The sequence below is a fragment of the Helicoverpa armigera genome, chromosome 19, assembly GCF_030705265.1.
Source record: "Helicoverpa armigera isolate CAAS_96S chromosome 19, ASM3070526v1, whole genome shotgun sequence".
NCBI classification, from domain to species: Eukaryota; Metazoa; Arthropoda; class Insecta; order Lepidoptera; family Noctuidae; genus Helicoverpa; species Helicoverpa armigera.
The window spans coordinates 6,485,659-6,498,461 of NC_087138.1; the positions used below are offsets into that span (position 1 = coordinate 6,485,659).

General features: G+C 34.4%; 2 protein-coding genes across 2 annotated transcripts; both read left to right on the forward strand.

Moving 5' to 3' along the window:
• The first annotated feature begins 7,531 nt into the window (after window positions 1–7,531).
• LOC110373274 (uncharacterized) lies at window positions 7,532–12,558 on the forward strand. Its single transcript, XM_021330502.3, has 3 exons — window positions 7,532–7,669; window positions 10,825–11,059; window positions 12,139–12,558. The coding sequence occupies exons 1-3, from the start codon at window positions 7,663–7,665 to the stop codon at window positions 12,299–12,301; spliced, it is 405 nt and encodes a 134-aa protein (XP_021186177.1). The 5' UTR covers window positions 7,532–7,662; the 3' UTR covers window positions 12,302–12,558.
• On the forward strand, window positions 7,686–8,560 carry LOC135118233 (uncharacterized). Its single transcript, XM_064039549.1, has 2 exons — window positions 7,686–7,703; window positions 7,991–8,560. Exons 1-2 carry the CDS (start codon window positions 7,686–7,688, stop codon window positions 8,498–8,500), a joined length of 528 nt encoding a protein of 175 aa, XP_063895619.1. The 3' UTR covers window positions 8,501–8,560.
• Window positions 12,559–12,803: the final 245 nt, after the last annotated feature.

Genomic DNA, 12,803 nt, shown 5'->3' on the forward strand with positions numbered 1-12,803 from the left:
AAAAATATAGGTTCGTAGAAACATTTATCTTTCTTTAACTTCAGTGTACGTGTTTGTCTGTTCCTGTTTATTTTTAGCCCTTAACGTATTCTCTGAATTGGTTATTTTTGTTATTTTTACATACGGATTGTTGGAACAATTCACAGAAAGGATCTTCAATCCATCAGCATTGTTCTTTTACGGGAATCAGAAATGGCCTGTAGAGCTTTAAACAATCCATACTATACGGTGTTATATGGGAATTCAATATAATATAAGTAAGTATAGTATAATATAAATATAATGTAAGTTGCAAGGCATTCATGAAGCGGACATGACTTAAAGAAGGTTAGCTTAGTACCTATACTTAGCATTTTAGTACGGCAGTGTAAGTGCTGGTACCTAGTAGTCGAAGAAAACACACATACGTTTTGCATACCAACCTACTCTCAGGGTTTTAATACCACAAACTGCCAGACTCATTTACTACACTTCAAATCCACAAATCAATGGCCCGACCCAGGAATCGAACACGACACCCATGCACGGCAATCGCGCTTGCAATCACTAAACTATTAGGAGTTAGTAGGTACTAAAATACTCAACTCCCCTAAACTATCAACTAATTTATTATTCAAGTATACTAATAGCAATAAGTCTGTCTTGCTATCCGTCAGCACTAATTTGTATGGAAAGCTTGCAACTGGGACGCTTCGACGGGCTTAATTAACTAAATGAAACAAGTTTTTAATTGTTTCTTTAGCCCCAGGCTATTTATCTTGAAACCGTGGCCTCGAATTAGGCGACACTCGATAAGGCGATGTTGTAAGCCTCGTCATTTTGCGGCTTTTTATTTGGTATTTTTTTGTGAATTAGAGTAGAGACCTATGCATTATAAAATGCGAAATTTTGACTGTCTGTCTGTCTGAACGCCGCTCCTTTAACGCTAAAGCCAAAACTTTGTCTAAGAAACCACATAGATTTTTACATTTACATGGCATGAATTGTTAGTTATATGTCCAGGATTGGACTAGATTTAATAATGGAAGAAAAAAATTATGTAACTTACAACCTTACTTAAAACAAAGTAATTTATTAAGGTTTAATAATGACTTTACCTAAGACATGTTCATTATTGTCATTTATAAAAGGTTCTCTTTGCTCGACACTGTAAAAGCGAGGCACCTATTGAGCAAAGTGAGATACCTTCTAATAACAATTCAAGGCATTTCATTATCGCTTCCTTAAAGGCCTCGACTCACAAACAGGTCTTCAAGACGTCCTCTTAGAAAGTTCTCTAAGAAGCTCCCTAATTAACTACTTATCTATATTCTGAACTTTATTAAAATTTGTATTTGAATAGGCCAAAGTCTAAACAACGTTTTCAATCAGGTACTGTTTCTACCTTAATTCTGAAAGGTTAGTTAGCGAAGAGTATTTCGAAAATAATTTAGAGATTCTACGAAAAATAGATTCGTCAGTTTCTTAAAAAGTTATTTTGTTACCTTAATATATACTATATAAAAATAAGTCGGGGTTTCCTTCCTGACGCTATAACTCCAGAACACACGAACCGATTTCCACGGTTTTGCATTCGTTGGAAAGGTCTCGGGCTCTGTGAGGTTTATAGCAAAGACAATTCAGGAAAACAAAAAAGAATCTTTATCTTTATATCACAAAACAAATGTTACATAAAACGAATGCTGTATAAAGATACCAACACGATACTATATTTTTGATAGTTACACAAGTTTCGTAATATATAAATCGCAATTTAGCTATATACATATTTACAATACCATTTAAAACATGAGGTAACCAACTAAAAAAAATATCATAACCTTAATTGGATTATAAATAAGGACCATATTTTAACAATAATAACTCATCACAATACACTACAGATCATTGCAATACTACTCGTACAATGCTCTAAAAACTGGGTCGGAAATGAATAATTTCGTCGAACGTGTCATTATTTACTTTAACTACTATTGGTAGTAAGTATATTTACTAAAATATTGTGGTAAATATTAGTTGTATTGAATAAATGAAAAAATATACTGTAAAATTTTAGAGTTAATGTCGAATCTTTACGAAAGTACTAGTTATAAAGTACATATATCGATCGAGACAAAGATTAAAAGAATAAAGGTAAGCGAAATTTAATAACATAATGTATTGTTATATTGGAAACCCATTTTACGTTTTATAATTAAAGCATACTGTGACAATATAAAACATAATTTAAAGTGGTAGTGGGATGTTAATGAAAAAATCTTCCGTGGATGAAAAACATGCACCAACGTATACATCCTTTTAAAAATATCCACGGAAATGTATGATATTAAAAATGTTGCGATTTTATAATAAAACCGTTGCCAGTTGGTCTCGAACGTAATTAACTTTTTTCACAAAGATAACTGTGTTTTGATTTATGAAACGTAAATTACTGCCCCGAGAGAGACATCTGCAACTTGAATAAAAAAAAATAAATGATTAAGTATTTGCTTTTTCAGGGAAAATTCAGTTATTTTCGTGATGGTGTTGAAAATACTGCAATTCATTATAGACAAAAGTTTTCAGTGAGAAAATATAGTTTAATTGAAAACCATTGACGCTAAAATAAGCGTAGAACCAAACTAAAAGCGACTGAAAACATTGTAAGCGTAATTTCGCTAACCGAGTGTCAGTTCTTCTGCATATATTCAAGAAAAAATCGGTTGAAATCTCAGCAATGACTATTCGAAAAATAAATACAAAGACGAAGAACTACTAAAATGTCGAGGAAGTTTAACGAATAAATATATGATGTCAATAGAAAGAAAAAGACTTTTGACAAAGTGAAAACCAATATCAACTTTACCTGACTTCCACTACTAACGTTTTATTTTCAGAAGACTGAATCTAACTACATCACAGCACTTAACATGAAGAAAATCCACAAAACAGTTCAAATAATAATATGTATACTATTCATCCTTATATACCCTTCAAATTCATGCTGTTACCACTACCCAGAGCCATATATGGGTAGTTACTACCCACAACAATATATACCTCTAGGGTATTACTACTACCCAAGCTACGATTTTGAAGAACATTGGCCGTATTACAATGCTACTATGAATGATACTAGTGTTACGAGTATGACAACCAAAGCGCCTGTTGAAGATAGGCCTAATGGAAGGACAACGTGTAATATATGGTGCTGGTTAAGAAGAGTAGCCCTTTTTATAGTTCAGCAGTTATTGGCTGATAATATGTAGTAAGTTTTTTGTAATAAAATATGGTAATAAAGAATACGTTTTGTACCTATTTTATTTCATCATCATCATCAGCCTATCGCAGACCACTGCTGGACATAGGCCTCTCCAAGTGCACGCCACTGAGATCCATTTTCGGCTTCTCGCATCCAGCTCCTGCCAGCCGTCTTGCGCAAGTCATCACTCCACCGTGCCTGAGGACGTCTTACACTACGTTTGCCGGGTCTCCACTCTAGAACTCGTTTACCCCAACGGTTATCGGTTCTTCGGCTAATATGGCCAGCCCACTGCCACTTCAGCTTGCTGATTCGGTGGGCTATGTCGATGACTTTGGTTTTATTTATCTAAATATAAATATTTTCTGGATGCGCATAACGCAAGATCTACTGGACTGATTTTAATTCATTCTTTCAGTGTCAGATAGCCTATTTATTGAGGTATATTACTAAGAGGTCACTTTTTATCGGGCTCGCGCAAAGTCTCTCACATATAGGTGAAACCGTTGAAGAAAACTGGAATTGTATTAAAACCTTATAGGTAGGGGTTTCAAGGAGAGGCCTTACCCAAACTCTGATGCTATAAATAAGGCTTTATGAAATAAAGTGATTTCTTTCCACTTAATGTTTACGTTAAACTCACAAAGTCTTAATTTGTAAAGTTATAACCATTTCCTAATCTCAGTTGATCCGCGTTTAAGGAGTCGGGGTCAAGTTGCCGAACTTATGACGATCTTTGTTGATTTAAGATTATATCTACTGCTTTCAGTGACTTTATACTTAAATATTTGACAGAAAACTTGCAATTTTGTTGTTTTAATGAAGTTTGAAGCTTTTGAGGAACTTTGTTTTAGACATAAGTTTGAATCTTATTACATTTTCAACACATCCCAGGCAATCCGTTCCCCAGTGGTTGACAGACTTTATTTTGTATAGCATGTGCCTACCACTTAATGAAAAAAAAAAACAGACTTTGTAAAACTGACAAAGGGTCGGTGCCATGACTTTACTTAACGAGCGATTCATGACACACAACATAGATATACGTTTAATGCCCTTTAAACACCCTCAATTTAAAAAAACCCGCGAAGTGTGAGTCGGACTCACGCAGAAAGGTTCCGTACATACGTATGTATGTATAAAACAGCCTACAAAAATTACGTTTGTTAGACGGGAGCTCCCTGAGATATTTATTTTAGTTCCTTCTAGTTTTCAGTAGTTATGGTTATAGTTTCAACAATAATACATCATCTGAGAAAATACCAACTAACTGGCTGGTGACAGATGGACACTCAGACAGATAGACGAACAGAAGGACAGTATAGTCTTGTAATGAGGTCCCGTTTTGGTCTTTATGTACGGAACCCTAAAAACAAATGTCATTGAAATTTCTTTTTCACACCGAGTGAATATCGTTTCTGTGAATAGATTTAACCTTGGCATTTATTAATGTCTGAATTTTCGCACATAATTTTAAATTGGCTTCTATGCTTCTTTTATATTTACTTGAATGGAAGATTACGTTTGATCCATTGATGGAGTATCTTTTTCGAACCATAATTGTATAGTATCTGTTATAAAAAGACATTTAAAGAATTCAAAGGCTTGCTTGGCAATTGTTATCGAGAAGAATTCATTTTAATTACTTTAAAACGAGCACAATTCGAGATTAAACAGATGGTAGAATTAATGAGTACTTTAAGAAGAAACAGTACAAAAATAGTATGCATAAATAATTTTAATGACAACATAAAGTTACAAAGATATGAACCACGGAACCGTAATCCTAAAGATAAATCAAGTGTTAATTGTTGTTCTGGGAACGCCAAGTAAACGAATTGCCAGCCAAAACATTAAAATGTATTCCTTTATCTTTTCCGCAGTAAATAAAGAGGTATCTTACAACAAAGAAAATCCTTCCGAAATATATTACGCCGAAACAAATTACGTGGCAACACAGTTGGATGTATTTTCGTCTGGCAATGATTGATGTTTTTTGTACCGTTTTTTATCAATTGCCTGCGTCCAATTAGTTTAAAAAGCAGTCATTATTAAAAAGTCACGCCAATTAATTGCTCGTCGCGTTCGTTTAATTACGAACAATATTTTTGAAGATGGGTCGTCACATAACATTTTATCGTCATCATCCTCCTGCCCTCATCCCAATATTTTCTCTGGGATTGACGCAGCATGTTTTCTTCTTCCATACTCTTCTGTTTGCCATCATCTCACAAGTAACATACCTAACATTTATTGAGCGAAATTCAACAACATTATGTTTTTGTTATATTTCGTTATTGCATCAAAATGCAGTTAATTACATCGTACCTTCTGATTTTCTCAACTGTATTTTACATCGGAACTCTTATAATAAATCGGATTTTATTTAGGTTCCGAAACGCGGGTGGGGCTTCGGGTATCAGCTAGTTTGTTATAAAAATAGCGCAAAAATTCTATAAACGTACAACAACTCTAACAACAAACAAAGTTAAGCAAATAAATCAGTCACGTATGAAATAAATAAAATATAGAACTTGGGCAAGTTTTCTTCTACGCAGAAATATTCCTATGAAGATAACTTTGTCCTCCCAAGTGTGAACGGTTTGTGTTAAGGGTCGTATAAACATACAAAGATCAATCGATTCTGATGTGTGTCTGACGAAGCGTTCTCTGCAGTATTTTCATGGATGATATACTCGTCTATTATACTAGGTAATATTATAAACGCGAAAGTTTTGTGTACATAACAGTAACAAATGGATTTTGAAGAAACTTGGCAGTTATGTGGCTTGTTTTATGTCAGAATAGCATAGAGGCTACTTTTTTAAAAATTTCGGTTTGATGTATGGGAAACAGAATATAGAAATGATACATAAACAAGCTTCAACTACTATATTGAGCTAATTGAAAAAATACAGATTACACAAAATGAACCATTTTGATTAACGATAAATAGACGTTCCAGATTTAAATAGAAGAAAAAATATATTTTTTAATTATTGTTGTCGTAATCTAAATTCCATAATTGCACACACACACAAACACACTTTTTAAAGTAAAAAAAGTTTATCCTTACTTTACAATAAATCCTTAAGTAATCCAGGTTAAACTACTTTATTACTTACTTTCATATTAAATAACACTTTGGTCTAGTTTTAATTAGCAAAGTAGTCATTCTAATTATCTATCACCTAGATTCTACCTGAAGGTCCGACGTAGTTTAGTTAAGCAAACTACAGATGCTTTTGGAATTAATTTAAGCTAGTCAAAGGCTTTAATTTACAGTCATAACTTTGCTCTGGCTTATTTGTAATCTAGAATTTTGGTGGCCATTGTCCTAAGTATCTTCTAGGTATTTTAGTCAATATCTATTGTTAAATGGAGGTTTTAAGTAAACTTTAAAGAGTGATTCAGATCAACGTTTAATATCTCTGTAGAAATGATATTTATCAAATACACTTTTCGTCATATACTCAATTGAACTTTCAATCTTACATACTTGAACTTTCAATACAAAAAAAACTTAAGTACCGATACTATGTATACTATTAAGTTGTACATTTATTCACATGAAAAACAATGGAATTAATAATAAAAATATCAAGACTGTAACTCTTTAAATAATAATGACTAACTTATGTAACAAAGAAAGCTGCAATACCAAAAAGCGAACAAGTTAAATGCAGACAGAATTGAAATAACCGGAAAAATATAATTAAATCTTGCGGAACCCGGAAAAAGTTAACTCGAAATTTTTAATTGTCCCCCGAAGGCTTCCGATCATTAACCGATCGTAATGGGACAGTAAAACGGGACGTTTGCTTTCATTGGATCTCTTTTTCAAAGAAGTAGATAGCTCTATACATCACAAAGAAAATTCAATGAAGCGAAATTTGAGTAGCTAGAGGAAAATGTATTATAACATTAAAGAAGGCGCAAGTCTGAACGAATTTCAAAGGAAATATAAATGTATTGTTTGCCATTATATAATATAATCCAATCCTGTTGAGTGTTGCCAATTGTGCCGCTTCTGTTACATTATAGACATCGATAACGTAACTTTTATTGTATGCCGTGACATTCACGACTTTATTCGCTACTTCAAGATACAAAAAAATCTATTTCGTGATCAGCACACCTGGTGAATTTAGTCATTTTTTACGTTACATCGTCGCTAGCGTTTTTCCCTCTTATCGAAGAATCCTGAACAATGGCCGATTGTTTTGCAGAATTTCAACTAGTATATAAAACATTGACCCGCGAAATTTAGAAACAAAACATTTCCTGGCGTTAAGAAAGAAAAACATCCGATTTCTTCTGTTTCAGCTTTCAGTAATTTTGCTCTGCTCGAGTAATGATGTACAATTGTTACATCGCGTGACGTCACTGTGATATTTTTTACAATTAATTAAACCGCAGCAATGGAAAGTAAGTGGTTTTTAATATGTTATCGACCCCGCAAGTCATTTTTCTCCAAAAATGTCTTAATCGGAAAGGAGACATAAAAGTGTTTTGAAGAATTTAGGCAAAGTTATATACAGCAAAACAAACGAGTTCCTAAAATTCATTATTTTAAAATAAAACAAGAGATTTATTTTTAAGTCTTCACAAAATTCATTTGTATAACATTCGCGTCTTTGAAAAGTTTCAAAACTGAGTGAAATCATATTAAATTTTCATTCCAATCTCGTGAACCGTTGACGTTGTTGAGAGATTCTCAGCTTCTGATATTTTTTATTTGTTGACAAGCTTCAGGACATAACTGTGTATGTTAAAATACTTTCAGAAATACTCATCCTCACGACTTTTGTGTCATTAGCTGTAATAGTGAACAGCTACAAAACAAAGTTTTTCTCCCCAAGTTTGGAGTCGGAACCTCCAATCTCGATCCTGTATGCGCGAGACAAGAAAAGTGATAAAGTTACAGATGACTGTTTAACTGAAATGTACCCACGAAACTTGTATAAGTACCCTCTGCGAATCGATAGGAACGACATCCCTTGTATCATACATTGTGTGCTCAAAAAGTTCGGTATTATGTCCAACGATGGCTACATCAACATAAAGAATTACTACAGGAGAGTGCAGGCCATCCATAGGTACGATCCCAGGATACTGATATCTGATGTCGGCGAGACTTGCGCCCAGAACATTAATGGAATGAACTTGGAACACGATGTGTGCAAGAAAGCCAAGGTCTTCAACGACTGCACGCAACTGTACGCTGTATCATATAAAGACCCTGACGAATGGAAATAGCATATAGAACATGTAACGACCCGTTTAATTAATATTTATATCAATTTTTAATAAAACCAATAACCCTACACTGCTTTTATTATCAGGGTAACCCGCAAGAACCAAATAATTTGAGAATTTTTATATGAAGCCGATGTAAATTAGACCATATTTCTTTCCTCACGTTTCGGGGACCCATTTTCATTGAAGGCTTTTGATTACAACATTCCTGCATAATTTAGACGTACGCTCTCTGCATATCAAAGCCTTGAGGGTTTCATTAGATTGTACACAAGCTGCCCAGATTTTTTATTTAGTTTAGGAACTCGCTTTTTACTTGGTGTCGTACGTGCAAACGCGACGGTTCATTGAACTTGGAGATGATACTGTGCTATGATAAATGTGATAATAAGGCTGTACTCACTGGGGGACGAATGTCGGCCACGCTTGTCACATGGAGCGATGACGTATGACTTTCGCTTAACTTGTGACATTTTTCCCAGAAAGGGTCACGCGTCATTTGTCCCCAACGACTATGTAACAAACAATAAAATGGTAAAACTATTTTGATAGTTTTCTACTTTGAATACAGATGTGCGGTATGTTTACATAACTTTGGCATTCACAATATTTTACTCCACTTTGAAGCGAAGAAGTTGTGTTAGAAGAAAGCTTTCAAACAAGCAATCTTTATTTTCTTGACAAAATGAAAACGGTGGTCACTCCTCAGTATTATCAAGAGCCTTTTGACAGTGTACAGTAGGCAACAGTAGGAACTAAAATTTTATAGACATTGGATCTCTGCTTATAGAGAACCTTCCTACAACAATACATTCACGCCTATGTAACAAAGCGAATTACATATCTTTGAGGACAAGATCTTTGTTATTAGTATGGCAATTTACGACTGGTTTCATTCATTGGCCCACAGACCCACGAACATTAAAAGACCTACAACACTAGCTCCAGTTACCGGTTTCACACGAGTGCCATGAGAACTATTCATGCACCCGGTTAAAAAGTGGCCTACAACGTCGGTTAAATGAATTATGTAACACTGCAACAGTTTTTCAAATCAGATAAGTGTTTCTAAGATTTATCACGTTCAAGTAAACAAACTCTTCAGCTTTTTCTTAAAGATTTCTTTGGAGAAAAACCTATGCAGGTACATAATCATGTGGTAAAGTCACGTGCATTTTATCGCTCGACCAGTTTACAAATACGCGTTGCAACCTTTGCTTAGGCAAGCGGCTCTTTTTCTATTGGCTTGTTGATAGACTGGAATGTTTAAGCATAATATTACGGAATGTTAGGTTCTACTATTAGAGGCCATTTTTTCACTAGGTTTTTTATGATAAAGATGGTAAGCACTTCGGCCACCCGTATAAATATAGCCTTTCCAGATAAATAGGCAATCACACTTCTCTCATTTTTGATAACGGACCAATAGTTCCTGACATTGTTCATCATGATTTCAAAAGGAAACGAAGCAGATAAATATGAATAAAAAGAAGTTAAAATACAAATCTTCAAACAATCCTTATTCATATAATTAATTTAGACCCAAACTGTATAATCAAAACAATTAGTTTTCTCTGAGGCGGGAAAATAACAATAATAAATTAGACAACATCTGACATTGTCGGAGGTCAGAGCAAAAAACCTTTCAATTGTCTGGTTCATATATAACTAGGTATTCATCCTTTAGATCCAGTCTAAGCCTATGAATAAGGTTTATTCCTAGAAACGGGTCCTGTAATTTAGTGACCAATTCTAAGAATTATTTACGGTTAGTAAATGTTTTGTAAGCCCCAAGTAATCTGTCTGTATTTTAGATTAGGTTAGCCATCGTATTTAACGATAAAGAGACTTGTGGTAATGTAATTTAAGACTATAATTATCTAACTTTAGCAACTAAGGTTCCAGACATATAAGATTTTTTACACAAAGGTTTTTTATCCCCGTTGCATTTTGGTCCATTGATCGATCTCTACTAATATATAAAAATAGACAGATTTGATTATTTGTTGGACGCGAATCGATTACAGATCCACTGAACCGATTTGAATAATTCTTTCACTGTTAGGAAGCTAAACTATCTGCGCTGAACATGGGCTATGTTTAATCTGGGATTAATTTATTGTGAAATATTAAGAAACGAAATCCAAAAAATTTCAGTGTCTACACTGTCTTCAATTCAAAAATATATACCTATTTTATGGTCAAAAGCTAATTTAAATGCTTTATTAATAAGTTTTGTTTCTTTCCAAGTTTAACAACACATAGAATAAATGACAGCAAACATCTTAAACGCAATTAAAAACCATAATTTTCCTTCCTTTCAGAAATCCTGGTCTTCACGTTACTCATGATGTCCAGTTTTGCTTACGGCCGCATTTCCGTGATGTACGCTCACGACAAACTGAGCGACATGGTAGCACAGCAATGCTTGAACGAGATGTACCCTAAGAACAAGAGGGTCGAGATCCAGGAGTCTGATGAACCCTGCATCATCTTCTGTGTCCTCAAGAAGTTCGGAATCATGAGCGCTACGGGTGTTATTAATTTGGAGATTTATAGGTGAGATATTTATTACTTTATTTTCAAAGTAAAGGGTACCCTGTCTCGGGTAAGTTTACTTTTAGTCGGTTTGTTTGGGCTCCTAAATAAGTATAGAGATGAATGGTTGTACGCTACAACGTTTATGGGCTTAGTTACCATCAGACCGACTGAAAATCATGACTGGATTCATTTATTCTGGACTGAAGTTAGTCTTCAGTATGCGAGTACGCTGAACCTTCCTTATAAATTACGCTATCATTGAAGAAAATGTGATGAAAATCCGAACAGTCTTTTTAACAGACCGACGTGGTGGAGAACTTTGTTTTTATGAAATGAGGAAGCAGTCAGAATATTCCTAGAATATTTTATTTTTTCCAACTGATAACCGATTTTAACCAAGACTCATTGTCACTGATAAGCAAAGTTCGGACACATTCAATTCCTTCGAGCAATTTTACAAACACAATCCAAAATCAGTCAACCTCTCGCAAAATTCAGTCAGAACCCTAAAAATACACAAAGATTCTTCAATGTTCAGTCCGATATAAATCGTTTTAGTCCAACAACTGTCAGATAGTTGTCCAAGTAACACGCTGAGGAATCCAGATAAATGACGTAAAGAACAGTCGGTACCGCGATGTCAGCAAACTCGAACAGAATTTTGAGGAAAATAGAAAATGTTCCTTTGTAATAAAATATGTATAAAAGTATTTTTGTGTGCAACGTAATCAGATGTTCGAGGAAACGGTTTCATGTGGAGCGATCAAAAACAGTTGTGTCTTTATTTCCGGACTAGCTGTTCCCCGTGGTTTTACCCTCGTCTAGAGATAATTACTTCCCGCAGCTGGATAGTAGCCTATGTATATTTTTTCTCAGGTTCTAGATTGATGTTACCTATCTGTGTTCCAAATTTTATTTAAATTGATTTAGTCGTTTTGGCGAAGAACCCGTCAGACTGGCAGAGCTACTTTCTCATTTATAATTTTAAGTAAGGATTATGTTTAATTCTGTGTCAAACGATAGAAATGCTTCATTGAATACATGCTACTTTGATGGCATTAACGTTCAATGTATAATAATATCGATTTTCCTTTCAGAAAACGAGTGAAAATAGCGCACCAATTAGCTCAAAGGAACGGAATCAGCGACTACGGAGGTACCTGCATAGAAAACGCTGAGGCGACTCAACACAAGCAAGACGTTTGTAAAAAAGCAAAAGTCTTTAACGACTGTACACATTTATACAGAATCCTACTATAGTAATTTCTTCACGATCCAAACAAATCCGTCATTTCTTCAGTAAATAGAGCCATTTACTATCTGTCCGAAATTTTGTACCCATTAATTAATTAGATTGTGGGTCCTGGGGTGTTTCAAGCCTCAAGCAAAAAGAGTGGTAAATTAGTCCCCGTCCTAATTTACTTGATCCAAAGTTTCCTTGATAAATATGAATCCTGGCTCTAATTTCCTGTTGAGATCTTTGACCTATTAAAAATGAATTTTGTATGAAACAAATGAATGTTTGAAGATGTTTTGTTTTATTTGTGTAGTCTTTGTTTCCCTGTGAGCTGGCAGATTAAACAAACAGAGTTAAAAGAAGCATTTCAAAGAACATATCAGACAAATTCAATTGGAATTTCTACTCGAACGGTTTCACATTGCTTTGTCAAAATAGCAATCCCGATCTACAACTAATTCGTGGGGAGCAAATTAAATGAATTCTCTTGAGAGAACGTTCGTGGATATACGCTTGGCTTAATAA